The 24999-nt window shown below is 36.0% G+C and overlaps 1 protein-coding gene across 1 annotated transcript in view; it reads left to right on the top strand.

The window, feature by feature from the left end:
* Positions 1-24999, top strand: part of OLA1 (Obg like ATPase 1) — a 256189-nt gene that overhangs the window by 155645 nt on the left and 75545 nt on the right. Inside the window, exons 6-7 of the mRNA XM_036746503.1 lie at positions 22348-22428; positions 22708-22805. Of these exons, the coding sequence (XP_036602398.1) occupies positions 22348-22428; positions 22708-22805 (179 nt within the window). The remainder of the gene's footprint in view (positions 1-22347; positions 22429-22707; positions 22806-24999) is intronic.

Below are 24999 nucleotides of genomic sequence, written 5' to 3'. Positions count from 1 at the left end.
AGAAGCAAACAGTAGCTGTCAGGCTGTGATTCTTGGAGTAGAGCAGAGCATCCCAGACCAAAAAGGGGAGTCTAGTTTAGTCACTCTGAACCTGAAGAGCCTCCTAACAGGCCAGTAGTGACAGAGTCAAGCGTGAGTCTGTTGAAACTTCCAGCCAGAAACAAACCTAGGTCAAGAACAGACAGAGCTCAAGAGGCCAGGGAACAGACTCCCCTTCAGATCATACCACTTTGGGAGTACTGAAATCTAGTAGATCTCTGACTGGAGCTATGAAAGTAGCAGGAGGACAGAAGAAGACAGAAGCTCAGACCAGTCATCTCTTACCTCCTTCTAGAAGAGTGCAGAGCCTAGCATTAACATAAAATTTAAAGTACTAGACTGGAAGTAGACAAGAAGTAGAGTGGAAGAACAAGAAAACAAAAATAGAACCCAACCACAAGACCTGTTATGGCTACAGGGAAACTAAAGACCCAAACACAGAAGAAGAGAATGACTTGGAAAAAATCAACAAGGAAAGACTTAAAAAATAGTGGAAGTTTGGACAAAAGTCTGACAAGAGTTCCTAGAAGAGCTAAAGTAAGAGAAGAAGCTAAAATTAATTTTTTTTTCTTTTTCAGCCATTACTTTTTAGGGGTTTTTTTTGAGATTTAATGTTTTTTAATTTGATATTTTTTAGTTTTCAGCATTGATTTCCACAAGATTTTGAGTTACAAATTTTCCCCCCATTTCTACCCTCCCCCCACTCCAAGATGGCATATATTCTGATTGCCTCCTTCACCAGTCAGCCCTCTCCTCTTTCACCCCATTCCCACACCCTCCCACCCCATCCCGTTTCCCCTTACTTACTTGTAGGGCAGGATAGATTTCTATGCCCCATTCCCTATATATCTTGTTTCCCAGCTACATGCAAAAAAAAAAATTTTTTTTTAATTTTTTTAAGCATCTGCTTTTAAAACTTGAAGTTCCAAATTCTCTCCCCTCTTCCCTTCCCACCCACCCTCCCTAGGAAGGCAAGTAATTCAACATAGATCACACATGTATCATTATGCAAAACACTTCCACAATGCTTATGTTGTGAAAGCGCTAACTATATTTCCTTCCATCCTATCCTGTTTCCCTTTATTCAGTTTTCTCCCTTGACCCTGTCCCTTTTCAAATGTGTTTGCTTTTGATTACCTCCTCCCCCTATCTGCCCTCCCTTCTCTCATCCCCCCCTTTTTTTTCATCCCCTTCCCCTTACTTTCCTGTGGAGTAAGGTACCCATTGAGTGTGTATGTTATTCCCTCCTCAAGTCAAATGGTGAGAGTAATATTCACTCATTCCCCCTCACCTGCCCCCACTTCCCTTCCAACAGAACTGCTTTTTCTTGTCACTTTTATGTGAGATAGTTTACCCCATTCTATCTCTCCCTTTCTCCCTCTCTCTATATATTCCTCTCTCACTCCTTAAATTTGTTTCATTTTTTAAGATATCATCCCTTCACATTCAACTCATCCTGTGCCCTCTGTCTGTATTCCCTTCAACTCCTCTAATACTGAGAAAGGTCTCCTGAATTACACACATCATCTTTCCATGTAGGAATGAAAGCAAATCAGTTCAACTTTAGTAAGCCCCTTATGATTTCTCTTTCCTGTTTACCTTTTCATGCTTCTCTTGATTCTTGTATTTGAAAGTCAGATTTTCTATTCAACTCTGGTCTTTTCTTTAAGAAAGCTTGAAAGTCCTCTATTTTATTGGAAGTTCATATTTTGCCTTGGAGCATATAGTCAGTTTTGCTGGGTAGGTGATTCTTGGTTTTAATCCTAGCTCCTTTGACCTCCAGAATATCATATTCCAAGCCCTTCTATCTCTTAATGTAGAAGCTGCTAGATCTTGTGTTATTCTGATTATGTTTCCACAATACTCAAATTGTTTCTTTCTGGCTGCTTGCAGTATTTTCTCCTTGACCTGGAAACTCTGGAATTTGGCTACAATATTCCTAGGAGTTTTCTTTTTGGGATCTTTTTCAGGAGGCGATCTGTGGATTCTTTCAATTTCTATTTTACCCTCTGCTTCTAGAGTATTAGGGCAGTTATCCTTGATAATTTCTTGAAAGATGATATCTAGGCTCTTTTTTTGATCATGGCTTTCAGGTAGTCCAATAATTTTTAAATTATCTCTCTTGGATCTATTCTCCAGGTCAGTGGTTTTTCCAATGAGATATTTCACATTGTCTTCCATTTTTTCATTCCTTTGGTTCTGTTTTCTTGATTTCTCATAAAGTCACTAGCTTCCACTTGCTCCAGTCTAATTTTTGAGGTGATATTTTCTTCAGTGACCTTTTGGACCTCCTTTTCCATTTGGCTAATTCTGCCTTTCCAGGCATTCTTCTCCTCATTGGCTTTCTGGAGCTTTTTTGCTATTTGAATTAGTCTGTTTTTTAAGGTGTTATTTATTTAGCAAGTTGTTGATTTGTTTTTCATGGTTTTCTTGCATCACTCTCATTTGTCTTCCCATTTTTTCTCTACTTCTCTTACTTGCTTTTCCAGATGCTTTTTGAGCTCTTCCGTGACCTGAGCCCAAATCATATCTTTCTTGGAGGCTTTTGTTGTAGGTTCTTTGACTTTGTTGACTTCTTCTGGCTGTATGTTTTGATGTTTTTTTGTCACCAAAAAAAGGATTCTATAGTCTGACTCCATTTTCGCTGCCTGTTCATGTTCCCAGCCAACTACTTGGCCCTTGAGCTTTTTGTCAAGGTATGACTACTTGTAGAGTAGAGAGTATTTGTCGTAAGTGTTAGGGGCTGCGCTGCTGTTTTCAGAGCTACTTCTGTACAGCAAGCTCTGCCACAGCAGCGCTCCTCCTCCCCCAAGAGAGCCAACCCGGAACACTACTCAGAACCAAGCAGGCTCTGCACTCCTGCTCTGGTCTGCTGCTTATTTCTTCCCAGCGGGTGGGCCTGGGGCCAGAAGCAACTGTAGCTAGAGCTCTGGAAGTAGCTGCAGAGCTGCACCACCTCCCCTGCAACCCTCACCCCCCCCCCAACCCCATTCACTCCGTTCTAGCAATTTTTCCCACTAACCTTCTCTGTTGTCTTTGCCATTTGTGGGTTGAGAAGTCTGGTAACTGCCACAGCTCAATGATTCAGGGCCCTACTGCCTGTTCCCCGGGCTCCCTGTCTGGTTGGTCCTGGCAGGGCCCATGCTGGGCTTTGCTCTCCTCCACTCCCAGCTCCATGCGGTAGACCCTTCCCCGAGACCATCCAGGCTCTCCTGGGCTGGAGCCCTGCTTCCCTGTGCTATTTTGTGGGTTCTGCAGCTCTAGAATTTGTTCACAGCCATTTTTTACAGGTGTTTGGAGGGACCTTGGGAAGAGCTTAAGCGAGTCCCTGCTTTCCAGCCACCATCTTGGCTCCACCCTCCTAAAATTACTTTTAAAAAGGAAATGAGAACAATAGAGAAAGAATAGGAAAAGAGGCAAGAGCTGGGGTGGAAACTTATGAAAAGGGAATTAACAGGATGGGAAAAAAGGTGCAATACCTTACTGAAGAAAATAACTGCATAACAATTAGAATTGGCCAAATCAAAGGCAGTCAGTCCATGAGACATCTAGAAATAGTAAAAGTAGAAAGAATGAAAAAATAGAATAAAATATGAACTATCTCATAGGAAAAACAACTGACCAATTTCTGTAATGAATATTGATGCAAAAATTTTAAACAAGGTATTAGCAAAGACAATACAGCCTGTTCTTCAGCATTGTATGTCAGTTTCGTGACCACCTGCTGGCCTGGATTCTAGATAATGGCCAGTGCTCTCGTGCTTTCTCTGTCACCAGTGGAGTGAAACAAGGCTGTGTGCTTGCTCCCATGCTTTGTAGCATGATGTTTTCTGCTATGTTGTCAGATGCTTTCAGTGAGGATAAACACAGCATCAAGGTCAGCTATTGAACTGATGGTAAATTCTTTAACTTGGAAAGGCTATAAGCCAAGACCAAAGTTGAGGGAGTTTTATTTTGCAGATGATTGTGTAGTCAATGCAGCCTCTGAAGCTGAGATGGAGCAAAATATGTTTCATTTCTCTGCTGCTTATGCAAATTTTGGCCTAAGATTTAAAACTAAGAAAACACAAGTGCTCCATCAGCCAGCACCACACCATCCACATGTTGAACCATCAGTTACAGCAAATGGAGAAATTTTGAATGCTGTGGACAAGTTTACTTCCCTTGGTAGTGTATTTTCCAGGGATGTACACTTTGATGATGAGGTTGACACATGCATTGCCAGAGTTAGCTCAGTGTTTGGGAGGCTCTGAAGAAAAGTATGGAAGAGAAGAGGTATTAGACTGAGTGCCAAATTGAAGGTCTACATGACCTCATTGTTGTACACCTGTGAAACCTGGACAGTGTACCAGCGCCATGTCTGGAAAACAGAATCGCTTTGAATTGTCTTAGGAAGATTCTGAAGATCACCTGGCAGGATAAGGTACCAGACACTGAGGTCCTTATTCGCACTAAACTGCCAAACATTCAGACTCTGCTTTAGAGAGTGCAACTCTGATAGACTGACCATGTTGTTCTAATGCCAAACATACACTTGCAGAAAAGACTCTTTTTTTGTTTGTTTGTTTCTTTTTTTTTTTTTTGAGTGGGGGAAGGCAGGGCAATTGGGGTTAAGTGACTTGCCCAAGGTCACACAGCTAGTACATGTGTCAAGTGTCTGAGCCCGGATTTGAACTCAGGTCCTCCTGGCTCCAAGGCTGGTGCTCTACTCACTGCGCCATCTAGCTGCCCCAGAAAAGACTCTTTTATGGAGAACTCAGACGGGGCAGGTGTTCACATGGTGGTCAGAAGGAGCAATACAAGGACACTCTCAAGGTTTCTCTTAAGAACTTTGGAATTGATTGTGTGACATGGGAGACACTGGCACAGGACCACTCAGCACGGTGTGCCCACATCAGAGAAGGTGCTGTGCGCCGTGAACAAAGCAAATTGAAGTAGCTCAAAGGAAACGCAGGATGTGCAAATTTAGAGTATCCACCCCAAATGTTCACATGGACTGTTTGTGTCCAACCTGTGGTAGAGCATTCTGAGCTTGTATTGGTCTGATCAGACACAGACATGTTGAAACTTGACTGTAGCATAGTGATGTCATTTTAGTCCTCTTCAAGAAAGAAGGCCACCAACCAACCAACATATGACCATGTTGGATTTATACCAAGAAAGCAGGTCTGGGTTCAATGTGAAGAAAACTGTAAGTATAACTGACTATATTAATAATCAACAAAAATCATATGAGTATTCCATTAGATGCAGAAAAGGTTTTTGACAAAATACAACACTCATTCCTGTCAAAAACTCTAGAAATCATAGGAATAAATAGCTCTTTCCTTAAAATGATAAATAATATCTGTCTAAAATCTATAGTAGGGATTGGCCAGAAACATTTCTAGTAAGATCAAGGGCAAAGCAAGGATATCCATTTTCACCATCACTATTCAGTATTATGCTAGAAATGCTAGTAATACATCATTACAATGCTATAGCATACACAAGAAAAAGAAATTCAAAGCATAGTCAAAGAGGAAATATAGCTGTTACTTATTGTAGATGGTGGTTCATTTAAAGAACCTTGGAGAGTCAAATAACAAACTAATCAAAACAATTCACAGCTTCCACAGAATTGCAAAATAGAAAATAAAATTTCCATAAAAAATAGCATTTTTATATATTACCAGTAAAATCTATCAGGAAGAGAGAAAAAGATTCCATTTTAAATAACTGCAAATAGTATAAAATACTTGGGAGCCTACCTGCTAAGAGATACACAGTAGCAATATGAACACAATTATAAAATACCTTTCACACAAGTAAAGACAGATCTATATGGAAAAAATATTAATTACTAATGGGTAGGTCAAGCCAGTAGTTAAACACATGATAGCATTCCTAAATTGATTTATTTATTAAATGCCATACCAGTCAAACTATCAAAGAATTTCTTTATATAGGAAGAAGAAAATAATAAGAAAATTCAGCTGCAGGAATAGAAGACCAAGAATATCAAGGGAATCATTTTTAAAAAAAAATGAAAAGAGAGAAACCTGTAGTACTGGACTTCAAATTACTCTACAGAGCTGTATTCATCAAAACAATTTGGAACTTGGCAAGAAATAGAGGACAATCATTGGAACAGATTCGGTCAACACTATACAGAAGCAAGTGAGCATAGTAACTTAGTGTTTTATAGACCTAAAGATCCCATCTTTTTGGACAGCAATTCACCATATAGCAAAAACTCTTAGATAAGCTGAAAAGCAATCTGACAGAAACTAGGTATAGAGTAACAGGTCACAGTGTATCCTAAGATAAGCTCACAATGGGTACATGATTTTAGATATAAAGGGTTGACATCAAAAGCAAATTAGTAAAAAATGGAAGAAAGTACGTGTTACATCTATGAATAGGGAAAGATTTCATAACCAAGAAATAGAAAGGATCACAGGAGGAAAATGGATAATTTTGATGACATAAAAGTAAAATGTTTTTGCACAAATAAAATTGATACAGGTGAAATTAGAAAAAAAGCAGGAGAGTGAGGAAAAAAAATCTTTGTAGCAGGTTTCTCTGATAAAGATCTTATTTCTCAAATATATAGGGAATTGAGTCATTTACAAGAAAAAGCCTTTCCCCAGTGGAAAAAATTGTCAAAGGATATGAATAGGCAATTTTTAGGGGAACAAATCTAAGCTGTCAATAGCCATATGAAAACATTTTATAAATCACTAATTAATAGAGAAATACTAGAGAAATAACTGTATGGTACCACCTCATTTCTATCTGTTTGGTTCAGATGGCAGAAAAAGAAATTAACAAATGCTGGACAGGCTATGGGAAAACAAGTACATTAATGCATTGTTGGTAGAGTTGTGAACCAAACATTCTGGAAAACAATTTGGAACTAGCCCCATAAAGTTGTTGAAGTACGAATACCCTTTCCCTCAGCATTAGTGCTACCAGGTAGCAGAGAAATGAAAGCAAGGGCAAAATGATAAATTGTTCTCCTAATGTCAGTTACCTCTTCTGACTCCGTAACTTTTCATAGGGTATCTTTTATATCCAGATTGGTTTCTTTTGTTACTTCCACTTTTGCCAGCTTCTTTCAGAAGACTTTTCCTGATCTCTCTCTGTTACCCTCTTTGTGAAGTATTCTTTCCTTGTCTTTCTAAATTTTGTGTTTTCTTTCTTCCTCAATAGAACTTAAGTTCCTTGTGGTCTGGGAGGGCCTTAAATTTTGTGTTTGCTTCCCTATTGCCTAATGTAGTGCTTTGCACATGAATGTTGAATGAATGAATGAATGAATGAATGAATGAACGAATGAAACCAAACTCAATAACTTCAGTGCAAAACTGGGAATAGGCAAAGGTGGTGAGGATTATATTGTAAAATATGACAGAAAAAAAATAAGGAAAGAGACCAAAGATTTGCTGACTATACAGAAGCCTTACACCTTTATATCATGAATACTTTCTTCAAGAAATGAACCAATTTGGCAAATAATTGGAAATTGAGAGGATTCCCATAAATTTGGAGAATGGCTGAGCAAGTAGTGCTATATAATTGTGATAGAATATTATTGTGCTATAAGAAATAACAAGCAGGATGGTTTCAGAAAAACTTGAGAAGTCTCACATGAAGTGATGCAAACTGAAGTAAGCATTGTACACACAGCAATATTATAAAGTGATAATCTGTGAACACTGATCAAAACAGTGTTCCAAGACATTTCTAAAGGACCCGTGATGTAAAATGCTATCCACCTCCAGAGAGAGAGAGGACTAATGATCTCTTTTTACAAATCGAAGCATACTATTTTTTAAAAATACCTTTGTTTTCTTTTGCAACATTGCTAATATGGAAATATGTTTTGTATGACTTTACATGTAAAATTGATATAATATTGCTTTCCTTCTCAAGGAGTCAAGGAGGGAGAGAATTCAGGATTTTAAAAAGTGAATGTTAATAATTTTTTAAAAATGTAATTGGGAAATAGTTAATGAAATAAATAAAAGTACATTTACAAAAAGAAATTAACCAGTGGGCACTAGACATAGCACCAAATAACATCACAGAAAACGGCAGTTATATTTTAGGACACAAGATGAACTTGTCATTGATGTAGGAGTAGTATGGTCATATCATGCAGAAAGAGACAATGGAGTATAAAGAGTTTAAAGAAAGTTTGTTAAGAGATCAAACAAATCAAATATCTGAATGATATTTAAAGATAAAAGTAGAAGAGGATAATAAGCAAAATATATTTACACCAACAAAAGTAGTAGAGATACCTACCACTCCTGGCCTATAGTATCACAGTTCCATATATACTTATATAGCAGGGCTGTCCAACCTTAGGTTTTTATTGAAACCATAGACAATATATTTTGATTTGCCATTTTAGTGAGAGCTCTGTGATAGCTGGGCATTGTTTACTAAAGCATTTATGTAAATTTCTATGCTTGTAGGTGGGCTGCATCAATTTGGACAGCCCTATCATAGACCATATGTTCTGAAAGTGGGTGATATTGCCCCCTGGGGAGTACTGGAATGATTGAGCAGGGGGTGGTAGTAGCCTTGGGTACAATTGAGGGGAGTTGAAAAAAAAGGGGGCAATGGAAGCATAAAGAAGATAAGAATTTTGAAAAACCGTTTGTACATGTTTTATCTGTTGTGTAATAGAGTTAAAATCGTAGTGATTCCATTATTTTCCAAATAAACACACAAATGCAAATTGTACCCAATTTGGTCAAGTCTGCTCACAGGTCTTAACGAGCAAGTGTTGGCAGGTGAGCATGTTGTGCATTGCCAGGAAGTCCAGCATGCATTGGCAGGAATATGTGGTTGTAATGACTTATTTACAGTACAGTACAGTTACATGATGCAATATTGTATCATCACAATTTCAATGCAGGAAGAAACCCACAAATTTACAATAATTTATAAAATTTAAGATGCTTTATTTTAAAAATACATATTTTTATACATTTTTGAAATGATGCAAATTTTTTTAAAAATACCTTAAAAAGAAAGTAGATTTTCAGGGGGACACTGAGGAATTTCGGGTTTTTTTGAAAAGGCCAAATAAGTTTGGGAACCTCTGTTATAGAGCATGTAGAAGTGGAACCAAAGAGAATGAAGAAAACAGACAATCAACAGTACATAGAGGAGATATATACTAGGGGCAATAAAACTGTGAAGGAGTTGTAGGGTCAAGTCACAATTTACCTGAAGGGAGGGGAAGATACTAAAGGTATGGACAAAATCTGAGACCTTATTAATGTTGAAGAAAGGTAACTGGGAGCATCTTATGCCAAGTTATATTCTATGATGTACTACATCTTTTCTATCTCACAGTTGGCTGAAAGATGTAGATATAGTTATCATTTGTTAATTATAAAGAAAGTATTTTATTAACTATTAACTATAATTTTATTCACTATAATTCATTATACTGCCCTAAGGATTCTCTTTCAGTAATGTAATTCTAGAAGTTGTCAAAATATATCAAGAAATGCTAATGATAGTAATAATCCATGAAGTATAAACATCATAAGCAAAGAGGGAACAAACCTAATGATGTAATGGTCATCATCATATTTGGAAGATCCTAGAAAATCAGCAAAGCTAATTGAAATAGTAGCTTCAGTAAAGTAGAAGGATATAAAATAAACCTACAAAATTCAATAGTATTTGCATATAGCAACAACCTAATGTTCAGTAAATATGAGAATTAAAATTATCTGCAGAAGAGCTCCTTTCTTGAGAAAAACTGCTAGGAAACCTAGAATGCAGTTTGGCAGAAATTCAGTTTAGACAATATCTGACACTGTAAACCACAATTAAATAGAAATGAATATAAAATATTAAAAAAAGACTAGAATAAAACCAGATCAAGTCCAATGTTGGGTGAGATATTTTTAGCCAAATATTTAAGACCAAGATTTGTTGTTTTATATTTAAATAGTCATAATATATGAACAATTCTTTTATTTTTGAATAAATTTTTATTGGAGCTTTTTTTTTAACATCATCTAAATTTTTTACATTGTTCTTCCTTTCTTCCCTCTCTAAGAGCCATCACATGTTACAAAGAATATTTTTTAAGAGAAGAGGAAAACAAATCAGCCAAACAAATTAATAAATGGAAAGGGCTGAAAATATATTTAATATTCTACATCAGTGGACTTCCCTCCTATGCAAAGGATTTGGGTGGAGGGTATCTTCTCATATCTTTTTTTTTCCTTTGATGACATGCTTTTTCTTTGTCAATTCTAAAACAATCACTTTAAACTCTTTTGTGGTGGTTCTTTCTGTGTGTGTGTGTTTTCTTTATGTATTTTTCTTGGCTCTGCTTACTTCACCTTGTATCAGATCATTGAAATCCTTCCATGCTTCTCTTTTTGTATCATATTCATCATTTGTTACTGCACAGTAATAATCTATTGCGTTCTTGTACCACACTTTATTGAGCCATTCCCCAATCATTGGTTATCTACTTTGTTTCTAGTTCTTTGTTTAGCAGCAGAAAAAGTGCTGCTAAAAGTATTTTGATGTATGTGAGGATTTTTTAAATTAACAACGTCCTTGTGGTATAAGCCTAGTTGTGGAATCTCTGTGTCAAAAGGTATGTCACTTTACTCTGTGTAATTCCAAATTTCATTTCAAAGTGGTTGTACAAACTCTGACTATTATGGAAATATGTTTTAGATGATAGCACATATATAACCTGTATCGAATTGCCAACCAATTTTTTGAAAGAGTGGAGGGGAAAAAATTTCGAACTGGAAATCTTGTAAAAATGAGTGCTAAAAATTGTCTTGACATGTTATTGGGGCAAAAAAAAATACTGTTTTAAAAATTGTACAGATTCGCTGATCTTATAGCACCTCCAGCATTAACTCTTTCCGTCTTTTCTCATATTTGCTGATTTGCTGGCTATGAGGTAAAACCTCAGAATTGTTTTGATTTGCATTCTTCTTATTCTTAGTGATTTGGAGCATGGATATGGCTTTTAATAGTTTCAATCTTCATTTGAGGATTGTTTGTTCATATCTTTTGACCACTTTTCTATTGAGGAATGCCTTTGGGTCTTAAATATCTGGAAGTCCTTCGTGGTTATGGTTGTCTAAGTCATCTTGGTTATGAAATCTTTATCTGAGAAAATTGATACAAAAATTTTCCCACCATTTGACAGCTTCCCTTTTTGATACAGATGCATTGTTTATGCAGAAGTTTTTTAATTTTGTGTAATCTAAATTATTTGTTTTATATTTTGTAATTGCCTCTATCCTTTAGTTCATTAAAAATACATCTCTCATGGGTAGTGTAATTCTGCTACAGAGGAGGCTAAAGCTGGTTGTATCCCTCAAGTTCAAGAATTCTGAGTAGGGCTACAGTTGATTAGATGTCCTCATAAAGTCCAGTACCAGTAAGGTGAGCTACAGGGCTACTGGGGTCACTAGGCTGCCTAAGGAGGGGTGAATTAACTCAGGTCAGAAAAGGAGCAGGTCAAAGCTGCTGTCCCAAGTAGTACTGGAATATGGCCCCCTGAGTGGTTGCTGTACTACCAATCTGGGTGAGATAGGGAGACTCAGTCTGCAGAAAGGGGTGGTAGGGAAAGGTTTTTATCCATAGCTATGAAAGCTGTATGATCTGCTTTTTTTTTCTATTTTTTTTAATGATATGATCTTTAATATTAAGGTCTCCCATCCAGTTTGAATTTATTGTGGAATATAGTGTAAGATGTTGATCAGACCCTAATTTTTGCCAGAATGCTTTCTAGTTTTCCCAGCAAGTTTTTTTTAAGCATATAGGCAATCCTTTCTTTCTCTTTTCCATTTTTTCTTTTTGAGGCAATCAGGGTTAAGTGACTTGCCCAGTGTCACACATTTAGTAAGTGTCTGAAGGCCAGATTTGAACTCATGTTCTTTATCCACTGTGTCACCTAGCTATCTCAAGGCAATTCTTTCTTAAGTACTTTATGTTTTGGAGTTTACCAAACATTTGGTTATTGATTTCCATTATTTCTGATTCTCCGTGTTGGAATAAGCCATATATGTTCATTAATCCACCTGCATATCATACATTATGATCAATATACATTTGTCATCCACTTAGTGGTCTGTTCTATTGAAAGACAAGGTATACAGACAAAAAGTGTTGTTCAGTTGTGTCTGATTCTTTGTGATCCCATTTGGAGTTTTCTTGGCAAAGATACTGGAGAGGTTTGCTATTTCTTTCTCCAGCTCATTTTACAGATAAGGAAATTAAGAACAGGATTAAATGACTTGCCCAGGGTCACAGTGCAGTAAGTGTCTGAGGCCAGATTTGAACTAGGGAAGCTGAGTCTTCCTGATTCCAGGCCAGACACTTTATCCACTGTGTTACCTAGCTGACAAAAAGTAGGACCCAGTATTAAAAGTTGGAGAAAAACAATCTGTATTGCCTTTGGGGAATTATAAATGTCTTTTAATTGCTCTAAGAAAACAGAGGCCCATCTTTTTCAGTAACAGTTTTTCACTTCCCACAGACCACAACCATATTATGAAAATGAGTGCCATGTTCAGCAATGGATAAGCATATTGTGTGTAGGAGCAGCCTGTAATATAGACCAAATGAGAAAAGATTGGCAATTATTTGGTGACTGTAAAAGGGTAGTGTCCTGATGACCCAAGTGCTGTACTCATGTCCTTGAGATGCCAGGACAAAGAGCCCAACTATTGTGGTTAGAACTCACTGTACAGCAGACTGGAAAGCAGTTTTCAGAAATTCAGTGAAGACCAGTACCTCATGAACTTGTTTTTAAATGTTTTGATAGTTGTATTTCAGTATGACTACTTTCTTTGTAATTCGGAGTATGTTAAGCTCAGGAATTCTAAGTTGCAGTTGGCTAAAGGGATCAGGTGTCTTTACTAAATCTAACATCATTAATATTGTCCTCCAGAGGAGTAGTGGGCACCAGGTTGCCTGAGCCCTCCTGGGTCAAAAATGGAACAGATCAATATTCCCCTGCTGATGAGTAGTAGGATTAGGCTGGGGAGTAGGTGCTGTACTTCCAGCCTTGCCAATATAGGAAGACACACTCCTAAAAACAAATATGCCAATAAATTAGCAGTTTTTATTGGCAAGTTCCTTAATGTCTCTCATCCTCAGTTTCCTTTTCTGTAAAATGGGGATACATTTACCTCACAGCGTTATGAGGATCAAATAAAATGACATGTCAAGCACTTTGCAAACCTCAAAGCACTATATGAATGCTAGCTATGGCAGTTAGAAAAATCGGTAGTTAACCACCCAATCAGTCAGGAAACAAAACTACTTCTTATTGCATAGAGAGAACACTAAAGAGTGTGATAAAATTAGTTGAATCAGTTAATTACTTCAGCAGCATTGTAGGATATAAGATACATTCACATGTATCACTAGCATTTCCGTATATTGCCAACAAAACCCAGAGGAAGAGCTAGAAAGAGAAATTCTACCTATCTACCAAGATACCCACAGGAATTGCATAAGTATAACTATGTAATACTTTATCAAAATAAAGTTAGACCTACCTAAATAGAGAAATATTAACTGTTCCTGGTTAAGTATTGCCAGTATAATAAAAAACCACTCTCTAAGTTTATTCGGCACCATGCCAATGAAACTACCAAAGGATTATTTTATAGAGCTAGAAAAGTAACAAAATTTATATGGAGGAACAAAAAAAGGTCAAAAATCTCAAGTAAAATGAAAAAAGTAGAAATGAAGGTTCCTGAGATAGTATCAGATCTCACATGATAGTGCAAAGCCATATTCATCAAGACAATTTGATACTGCTTGAAAATAGAATTGGTCTGTCAGTGGAACAGATTAGGTACAAAATATACAGAAGGAAGCAAACACAGTAGCCTAGTATTTAATAAACACAAAGACCCCAGTTACTGAGTTAAGGACTTAGTATTCAACAAAAACCACTGGGAAAACTAGTAAACAGTTTGGCTGGCATTGTGTATAGAGAGTACCACCCAGCATATACTAATGTAAGTTTCCAGTGTAAACATAACTTGGATATAAAAGATGACATAAAATACAGCATCAAGGAAGAAATTATCTTTGTCAGCTATGGATAGGAGAAGGGCTCATAATCAAAGAAAGGATAGAGAGGATTAGAGACAATTTTGACTACATAGAATATTATACAAATAATGTCACTGCAAGTAAAATTAGAAAATCCTCGTCACAAGTTTTTCTGATAATGATCTCATCCACAGTATATAAGGAACTGATATAAATACGTCATCCCCCAATTGATAAATGGTTAAACAACATAAACAGGCATTTTCTTTTAAAAAACATAATTTTTCTTGATATATTTTGTTTTTCCCATCAACCAAATTTTCCCAATATCCTTTGAGAACTATTTTTTATAACTGAGAATGTTTTTTAAAGAAAAGAAAAAGAGGAAGAAAAAAGTCAGCAAAATCCATGCATCAAAAAATTCTGAAACAGTATGCATTCTTGTGAACCTTCTGTCTCTGCCAATGAATGTGGTGGTGATGTCTTCTCATTGCCTTTCTTTGAGGCCATTCTTGCTTGTAACTTTGCAACATTCTCTTTTAATTGTTTTCTATTTACCTTATTTTAGTCATTGTAAGAATTGTCTATTTGGCTGTGCTTATTTGTATATGTTTTGTTTGTATATAGTTTATGTATGTTATCTCCCATATTACATGATTAACTTTTTGACAACAAAAATGATCTTTTGCCCTTCTTCCTATTCTGTTGCTTTGCACAGTGGTTGGAACATAGTAGGCAGTTAATAACTTCTTGTTGACTGTCTGACTAACTGACATGGCCAGACTTGCCTTTTGGGAAAACTGGCAGCTAAACTCAGGATGTAAATTGTATCCATGAAAGAGTTGGGACAGGGAGACCAATTAGTAGACTATTGTAATAGTATAGAACCTGAGTTAAGTTGGTGGTTATGTGAGTGGAAAGAAGGTGACAGATTCAAGAGATGTTGCAGAGTGGAACACTAGAAAATTTGGCAACTAATTGGATATCTAGAGTGAAGAAAATTGAGGAACTGAGGATGACATCTGGTATACAAACCTGGGTGACAGGATGGATGTTGGCTCACATACCAGAAATGGAATTAAGGTTGCCAGGAGAAATATTAACAGTTTCAGATATGCAGATGATACCACTCTGATGGCAGAAAGTGAAGAAGAACTAAGAAACCTCTTGATGAGGGTGAAAGAAGAAAGTGTAAAAGTTAACTTAAAGCTTAACATCAAAAAACCTTGATTTTGGCAACTGGTCCCATCACTTCCTGGCAAATAAAGGGAGAAGAAATGCAAGCAATTTCAGATTCTATATCCTTGTGCTCAAAAATCACTGTAGATGTTGACTGCAGCCATGAAATTAAACGGCACTTACTCTTTGGAAAGAAAGCAATGGCAAATCTGGACAGCACCCTTAAAAACAGGGACATCACCTTTCTGACAAAGATCCATATAGTCAAATCTATGGTTTTTCCAATTGCAATGTATGACTGTGAGAGTTGGAATGTAAGGAAAGGGGCAGCTAGGTGGCACAGTGAGTAGAGCACCAGCCCTGGAGTCAGGAGGACCTGAGTTCAAATGTGGCCTCAGACACTTGACACATGTACTAGCTGTGTGACTTTGGGCAAGTCACTTAACCCCAATTGCCCTGCCAAAAAACAACAAAAAAAGGAATGATAAGGAAAGCTGTGCATACTGTGGAATCAGTGCTTGGAGAAGACTTTTGAGAGTGCCTTGGTAGCAAGGAAGTCATATCCGTTAATATTTAAAGAAATATTTAAGATATTAAAGAAATTAATTCATGCTATTCACTGGAAAATCAAATACTGAAGCTGAAACTTAATACTTGTCCACATAACGAGAAGATGGGAGTCATTGGAAAAGACCCTGATGTTGGAAAAAATTGCAGGCAAAAGAAGGGGACAGCAAAGGATTGGATGGATAGATAGTATCATGTAAACAACAAACATGAATTTGGACAGACTTTGAGAGATAGTGGAGTATAAAAGTGCCTGGCATGTTATGGTCCTTTGGAGTCACAAAGAGTTGGACACGACTAACAACAAATTCTTGTTTTCAGGTCCATCACTCTCCACTGTGCCAGCTCTCTTCTTGGCTTTTGTGTAGAATATGATCCTGCTGGATATTTTCTCCTCTTTGGGTTTTTGTCCTACTATTCTCTCTCTGTTCTTCTACCTATTGCTGCTCCTCAGTCACTGTTGCTTGTTAATCATACGCAGCCTGCCTCTAACTGTGAATGTGCCTTATGGTCCTGTTCTGGGCTGTCTCTCTACTCTCTTTTTGTGATTTTAACAACTCCTATGGGTTTTAAAAAAAAATAATTTCTACATAGATCACTCAGATCTGTGTGTCCATTCCAAGTTTCTCTTCTGAACTCTAATCACAAAACATAAATTGACTAGTACGCATTTCAAAGTGGATGTCCTGTAAGGCATCTCATAATCAACATGTCCAAAACAATTCAAAATCTTTCTGCAAATACCCATCCTTCTTCCAGCCTTTGCACTTTCTATTGAGGTCACCAAAAACCCTAGAATCACTCAAGTTTGCAACCCCATTGTAATCTTCTGCTCTTCACTTTCCATATATCAGCTGTCAGAACTTATCATTTCTACTTCTACCATGTCTGTAGCATCTATCTTCTTCTCTACCGCCATATGATCACCATTCTAATTCAAGGACTCATCACTTCTCCCCTGAACAATTATAATAGCTTCTTAATTGATCTCCCCTCTTCAAGTCTCTCCTCAATCCAATCCATCCTCCACACAGTTGCCAGTGCAGTGAACCTCAGTCATCCCTCTTACTTCTAGGATAAAACAGAAAGTCTTCTGTTTGCGATTAAAGCCATTCACAAACAGATTTCTTTTCTATTTATAATCCAGCCAAACTGGTTTTCTTATTGTTTCTTATTCAGCACCCCGTTTTCCACTTACATACTTTTTCATGGGCTGCTCCTTATGCCTCAGGTGGACTCCCTTCTCACGCACCTCCTTAGAATCCCTAGCTTCCTTCAGGGCTTAGCTAAAGCGATGCCTTCTACATGAAACTTTTCCTTATCTTCTCCACTCCCTCACTCCCCAGCTTCTGGTGCCACCTCTCTCTCTTCTCCCAAATTATTTTGTATTAACTTGGACATTGTACATGTTGTTTCCCTTTGCTTGATTATAAGCACCTTAAGGTCAGGATCTAGTTTACTTTTCAGTTTGTATCTCCAGTGTTTTTTCCTTTGCCCTATGATAAGTCTTCAGTCTAAATCCTTTTATTGGTCACTCGTATACCTCAGTATTATGGATCAGAAAATGGTAGAGTAAGAGATCATGAATAGCTAAGTAGTAATCCCTCATAAGTACCTAAAGATGATTAAGCTTGTCCTTTTTCTTTTTTTCTTAGTGGTTCTTAGATCAAAGGATTTAAAGCTGGGAGAGACCTTTAAAAATCATCTAGTAGTCTAACCTCCTCATTTTACAGATAAGGAAACTGTATCCCATAGAGAGATAATGACTTGTTCAAGGATATATGGGTAGTAGAGCCAGAATTTGAGCCCAGATCAGATACTTTCCATCATATCCTTTTAGTGACACTATTAATAAGTGAAACATTATTATATTAATAAAATTTTCATTGAATGACCAGAGAAAGATTGTTAGCACAGAAAATACACATGAGAATGTCTACTCAGACACCAGGAATATGGATGAAGAATACAAAAAACTGGCAATGAGTATCAGGCAGAGTGAAGTAAAGAATAAATAATAGTTGTAAAGATTTGTAGTTATATATTTAAATATAGGGTGTGATTAAGGTCAAAGTTTAAGGGAAGTATAAGGGGAAGAGCTGTTGCGATATATCTAAAATATCACAGATACTGAGATGTATTTGAATTATGCCTCTTTTATTGTCAAAAATTGATCACTTCAGACATTAGGAGGGATAGTTCCTATAGAGAGGTAAGGATAGAAATGTGACTGATCAGTGGGTACAGAAGACAGTTTCCAGCACTTAGAGAGAACATGAATACATTTGAGGGTTTATTCAGAATGGTAAAGATGAAGTTAGGCTTAAATGACAGCAACCTGATGAGATTGCAGGATATGTTGAGATTAGCCACTGGGTAGTTAGTCAATTTTCATTTATCTAGAATCCAAATCAATTCTCTTTATACTCTTTTTAAGAGAAAGAAACAAAAGACAAACACACACACTCAAATTGATTTGCTTAAGGAAAAAAGGGCAGCTTTAATGTTTTATAAGCTTGGTTCAAATTCAACCCAGTTGGAGAATAAGCATTTACTTAGCACTTTCAGTATGCTGGGCACTGTGCTAAGCACTTTACAAATATTATATCATTTTGTGCTCACAACAGTTTTGAAAGGTAGCTGTTATTATTATCTTTATTTTATAGTAGAGAAAATTGAGGCAGACAAAGGTTAAGTGACTTGCCCATGGTCACACAGATAGCAAGTGTCTCAAGTGAGGTTTGATCTCAGGTCTTCCTGCCTCCAGGTCTCCTAGCATTCTGTGCACTGCAACATCTATCTGCCTCTAATTGGGAGGCAATTTATTGATGTGGAAAGAGCACTAGACTAGATGTCAAGACATTTGATTATTTTTATGACTGTTTGGGCTTAGTTTCTATTAGAATTGGGTTTAAATTTTCTTCTTGTTCCCAAACTTCCAGGTACACTTTTACAATTCTACCCCTTCTTAGACTATAAATCTGTGCAGTGATAATTGATGCTGTTCCCAGAGCACTGCAGTTCCATCTGAATTTTTTAAAAATAAATTGTGTTTGATATCGTTATTGTGTTAACTGTTTAATAATTACATTTTTAAATAGTGATCCAAGTAGTTCTCAGTTAACCAAGAGTTTTTTTAGTAAAAGAAATACCTGCAATATCTCTTGTATTTATTGCCTCCTCACTGTCAGTATATTAGTGTAGGCCCTTCTTAACACTGCCCAGGACTATTACCCTCTTCTCCTAAAACACATCTTCCTGGCTTCATACTAATCTTCATTAGCTATACATCAGATCATGTCTATGATTGAAACATTTTTTTCCAAATTAAATTTCAATTAAAGTATGGCTAACATTCTGCCTTGCTGGTGGTATCTCATGTTACCCTCTGGTGTAAACTGAATTACTCTCTCCAAATACTCTCTGCTTTTTCACCTGTTTGTAACTCAAATGCAACCTTTCTCCATGAAACATTTCCTTGGTTTTCTTCCCATTGTAACAAATTTCCCCTTCATATTTCACACAGAACTTTGTTCCTGTTTAATGCACTTATCTAAATGTATTAATGTGTATTGTAGTTTCCTGTTTTAGTGAGAGTGCAAGTTTCAGAAAAGCAGGGAACTTTGACTTATCTTCATATTAACAAGTTTTACACACTAGGTGATTAATTAAATGTTTATTGAATTATTAGATTTCTGTATCATTCATAAAATTTCTCAGAAGGAAAAAGTTATCTCCCAAATTTTTTGTTTTCCTTTCTAATTTTTATGTCTATGGAAAGAAATATATTGTAGCAATCTCATTTTTTTGTTTCTTTCATTGGTTGCCATTGTCCAAGAATTCATTAGCCACTGGCCAAGTCACTAATGGCAAGCCTCTTCATATCTAAATCAGTTGGTTTCTTTTTGGACCACATATTCAGTCTTTCCCTAGCACCATACTCAGCCTTTTTGTCTTTTTATAACTTGCCAAAGCTTACACTTCCCTCACGGAGCTCTTAAGTTACTTTGATATGTACAATTTTGTCTCATATTTTAAGTTACAATTTGAAGCAGTAAGATGACTAATTATATTGAGGTCCATGTATTTGTTTAGAGTAACTGAGAGTTATCTTCTGAAGGAAATTTAGATAAAGTTGGCCTTTTATACCAAAACTAGCTAAAGACCTTTACTAAATGTAACTTGGATCTTCATGACTATTAAGGGGATAATTAGATTGCTTTTAGCTAAAAATTAAACTGTTTTATATTTTAAAAAATATACATAGCATCAACTCTGAGGCAAGTCAAGAAACTTAGCTTTAATTTGGTAATTGGCCTCAAAAGGCTTGAATTTGGTTTTATGGAAAACATTTTATTGAAAGAATTCTAATTATATGTAATTCTCTTCTTTGCCGTTAGCTGGAATTTCATTGTCTCTAATTTGTGATATAATATATTGTACTGTAGGAAGGCTTGAATGTCAAATAGCTTTTGTGACACAGTTTTTAACTAATGCCAGTTTAAAAAAAAAGATCAAAATTGATGCAGTCAAAATTCCTTCACAAGTTACCAGAATTTGGTGAAGACCTACTGGTTTAAGATAAGAATACCACACTGTCAGCCCTCTTTAATTCACACTTTATATGAGTGAAGTTGGTTCTTTTTCCTTAATTATTTTTGGCTTCATTAAAATTTTTTTCACTTTTAATTGTAAAACTAATGGGGCCAAATATAAGATGGTACTAATTTTTCTCTCCTTTTTTGTATAATCTTGTTGCATGTCTCTACATAAACTGTTCTGGCCACTCATCATAGTAACCAGCTGGGCCATTTCACCTGCTGGAGCCATTAAAGAGGACTCTCTCCCCCTAGATTAATCCCCTCCGACATTAGTTTTTTGCACTGACAACTGGAGCAGGCATTCAGAATTTGCAGGTGGCCAGTGTGACGCACATAATTGCCTACAATTTTAGGCAATGAATAAAAATGGTCTACATTACTTGTCAAAGGTTGTATATGCAGTGCCAAGTGAGATCTATGGGAAGCCTTTTAGGGTTTAAAGAACAGTTAATAGCAAGGCTGCACAGTGCTTTTTTAATCATAATGCATTTGTAATATAGCACTTTGATCTTCTCCTTGTAGGAAATGGTGTTACATTAGCCACTTTTAAACATTTATGAGTGAAATTCAGTTATAGAAGAGTAAAAGTGATTATTCTTAGGCAGAACATGTTAGATTTCATTAAAAGTTTTCAGCTTGCCCCTTCCTTGTTAAAATCTGTGGGGAGTCCTATTCCTGGAGGGTTTCAAATCAGGATGTAAGGATGTAGGGCTTTTTCCTTATTTTTTTTCCCCTCAGAAACAGCAAGATTTGGAAGGAAGGTATACTAAATATTGAGGTAATTTATATAAGTGGATGTTTATAGAAATAAATGACATTTGGCCAAGTAAATACATTGATGAAAATCCAAGAAATTGATTATTTTAAAATAATTAATTTTATATTACAGTAAGTTCTATGAGTACATTATTTAAAGCATTACCCATAAATTATCTTTAACAAAAAACAGATGACTCTCAAATGCACTACTTCTGGAAGAGCCAAGTTTGACCTTTCAGACCCAAGAGCCTTTTATTAACACCTGCCTGTAAGGAGAACCTTGCCACACGCAGCTTTTAGATTCAGAACCACAAAACTGATGAGGAAAGGCTTGAAGGGTTCAGTTTGTGTCACTTGCTGTTTGCCGTTTCCATTTCACAGATGATTAATCTTTCTGTGAAGAAAGGCCAGAGAAACAAAGCACATTGGGCTCTTCCTGCAGTTACTCCTTCTGAATGCACACTAGCTTGCTAACTAAAAGGCCTTTAGATTTCCAGCAGAGAGAGATGTTCTGAAAGTGAATGCAGCTGGTTGGAGGTCACCAGTGCAAGGCTCTTGCCATTGTGTAATGGAGGCTTTGGCAGGTTTCACTTTTTTGGGGGAAGGGGGGTGGGGAGGAGGAGAAGGTGCTGGTAAAAAAATTAATTCAGAATAAAAGGGGGTTTGGGTCAGTTAAATTAATTTTTTAAAGGATGGATCATCTATAATAGGCTCAATGTCTTCTACAGTTTTTTAAAAGAAAAAATGTAAACTTAATTTCTTCTGCCTATCCCCTCCCCTTCTTAATTGTATGTTTATCTCATATTTGGGCTCACCCACTGATGGTCAAATATTGCCCTATTTTATTTACTCTAAAATGTGGTCGAAATGTATGGATTTTAAAATCTTTATCAAGTTTTTGTTGATAAAATCCATTCAGTATATTTACTTAAAAATGACAAGTGTGTTTTACTAATATTCATTGTTTTTAAATGTAATTATTCTTTGGTATTTCATTCACCTTATAGAACAACAGAATTATTTTTGTCTTAAGGGTTAAAAAATGCATATCTTTAGCATCAAAATTACATACTTGTTCCTTATTTGAGCTAAGTATAAGTTTATTTTTAATTGCTTTCTTCTTCTTCTTCTTAATCCTGTGTAGGACATAATGTGCAAAATAAAAACTTGGGTTATAGATGAAAAGAAACCTGTACGCTTCTATCATGATTGGAATGACAAAGAGGTAAGCAAGAAATATCATGCCTCATGTTAGTAGCTTTTTTCTTCTTTTTTTTCTTCCTGGTTTTGAGGGAGTAACTGCTATTTTATAGTGATTATAAAATTCATTTAGACTTAACTTTTCTCAAAGAATGCGATTCCCAGATTAATTTTCTTTGAAGATGTTTAATGATATTTAACATTTTAGAAATAAAAATGCCATATTAAAGGTTGCTTTAAAATGATTTACCATACAGATATTATGTATTTTTTAAAGAATTCTATCTCTGTGCCTGTATTTTAGATTGAAGTGTTGAATAAACACTTGTTTCTGACTTCAAAACCAATGATCTACTTGGTTAACCTTTCAGAAAAGGACTACATTAGAAAGAAAAACAAATGGTGAGTAGCCTCCCCTCCCCCACCATGATTTAATAGATAGAAGTAGCAGGAACATCTTTTACATTCATTTTACGTATAGTATACGTATTCTTTTTGTTAAATACATTTAAAATTTTTTCTTGTTCATTTTAACCAAGTTAAAAATGCTCATGTGAAAAGTTGGTTTTAGCTTTTCAGTTGGAGGCCTGCTTTTAATTTATAGTAACATAAATTGTTCTTTACAGCCATGTCTTCTTCTTTATATCATGACTTATAAAAACATTGACATACTTTCCCCCAATTAAATCCCATATCAATTTTAAGTATTCTTGCTTAGTTTGCTCTTTGAAGAGTCAGATTATATATATGCACACACAGACATATACATGTATGTTTCTTAAAGTTGGGAATTTGATAGCATGTTAAATATTTTTGTAGTGTTAAAATATCAGGTTTTTTTTTGAATTATGAAATTGTACATAAACATTAAATACTAAAATGCAAAACTCAGGCCTTAAAAAACTCCAAGGAAACTATGTATGTGTCTGCCTCAGATATTACATCTGTAATCTTCCATTTTTGATTTATCAGAATTAGCAATGTTTGATAATGCACTCACTTCAAAAAGTTATATATATGCATATATCTGCATGCATGCACACGTACATATTTGCATCGTACAGAGGTTGACTTGCTTCATTGGACCCACAGTATTTTCTACTATTAAGTCATCCAAACAAATCAAAAGTATCCAAAGCAAAATATCTGAATTCTCCAAAAATACACCCTCTGTTTCTCCCTGTACTTCATTAAGTACTTAGATGCACATGGTTTCAATTTTCCATTAAAAATTCTCATTTCCATATGATATCAAAGAGTGAGAAGGCTTTAAACTGAAAAATAAACATTCATAGACTGGAAGCCAAAACAATAATTAATGTCAGATGGTTAACTCCAATAAATCATTAGAATAAATTCTGTGAAATTACTGCAACTAAAACTGCCCTGTTGATATTATTACTCTTAGACATTTTGTATTTTCTAATGTCAGAATGAACTTCTGTATTGGTAAGACTTTAGGAAATGCAAACTTAAAATAGAAACTTTGTTGAAACTGATCAGCAGTCTGTTTTTTTCCATGGGATAATGTGATTGCAGGAAAAATATCAGTTCTGTCTTGTTTTGTAGCCTTGTAAATATGATGATTAATATGTCAAATTGTTACTTTTGAGAAAGAATTTTAATTTATTATTTGACTTGAATGTAATAAATCTTAGCACCCTAGTTTTCAGTGTAAACGTTGAGTTTTCCTGAGGCTTAGTGTAACAATACAGACATCAAAGTTTACAGGAAAAAGGATGAGTCAGTTTCCTTGCCCAAAAGGGCTCCTCACACCTGTATTTGGATGATTACAGGTAGAACTCACTGGCTCTAATTGTACAGTAAATACCATTTCCCAGAACCTAATGCTAGACAGACTGCTTGGGAGACGCCAGTCTGTGATTTAGCTGTCGCCAGACACCCCGTGTTTTTTGTGATGCCAGTTGTGATGATGATATGGTTATAGTCAATTGAAAGTAAACCTTTTGTATAAATTACAAATTTTTAATTTTTAAGAATTTGGAGATATGAATTGGGCAGTACCATAATACAAAGATTTAATTGATTTTCTGTATAGCTAATGAACTAGTTTTTAAAAAAATCAGGTCTTGTGGACTTTATTGTAATTGTAGCTGAAAGATCAAAGACGGGTAACTGAGTGATGTTCCAGAAGAGAATTTACCACATAGCCATTTTCTGTACAGTTTCTGCCGCCTGCTGTTCCTATTTTCCCTCAAGCTAGCCATTGACTACCCCCTGTGCATCCCTGCTCGTAAAAAATGATTGAGGAAGTATTTGTCATGTATTTATGAGTGGGAAACATTGTGTGATAGGGAATGGCATCTACTGGAGCCAGAAAGATTGCCATTTTCCTTTCATTCAGACACTCTGCCACAGCTTTAAATCCTCTGTTTATGCAACATAGCTTTTTTATTAAAGTGCAGAATCAATTTTTATTATGAAGGATACTAACGGTGGGTTTCCATCTTTTATAGCAGTGCAAACAGATGTAAATGATTAGAATATATTTTACTACTAGATGCCTTTTAATTTGTGTCAAGAGTTTTTGGTTCATGTTCTACATCTCAGTCCCATTTGCACTAGTTGCTCTACT

This window comes from Trichosurus vulpecula, chromosome 2, assembly GCF_011100635.1.
Source record: "Trichosurus vulpecula isolate mTriVul1 chromosome 2, mTriVul1.pri, whole genome shotgun sequence".
NCBI lineage: Eukaryota > Metazoa > Chordata > Mammalia > Diprotodontia > Phalangeridae > Trichosurus > Trichosurus vulpecula.
Note: the sequence above shows the minus strand (reverse complement) of the source record. Positions and strands in the feature narration are given on the sequence as shown.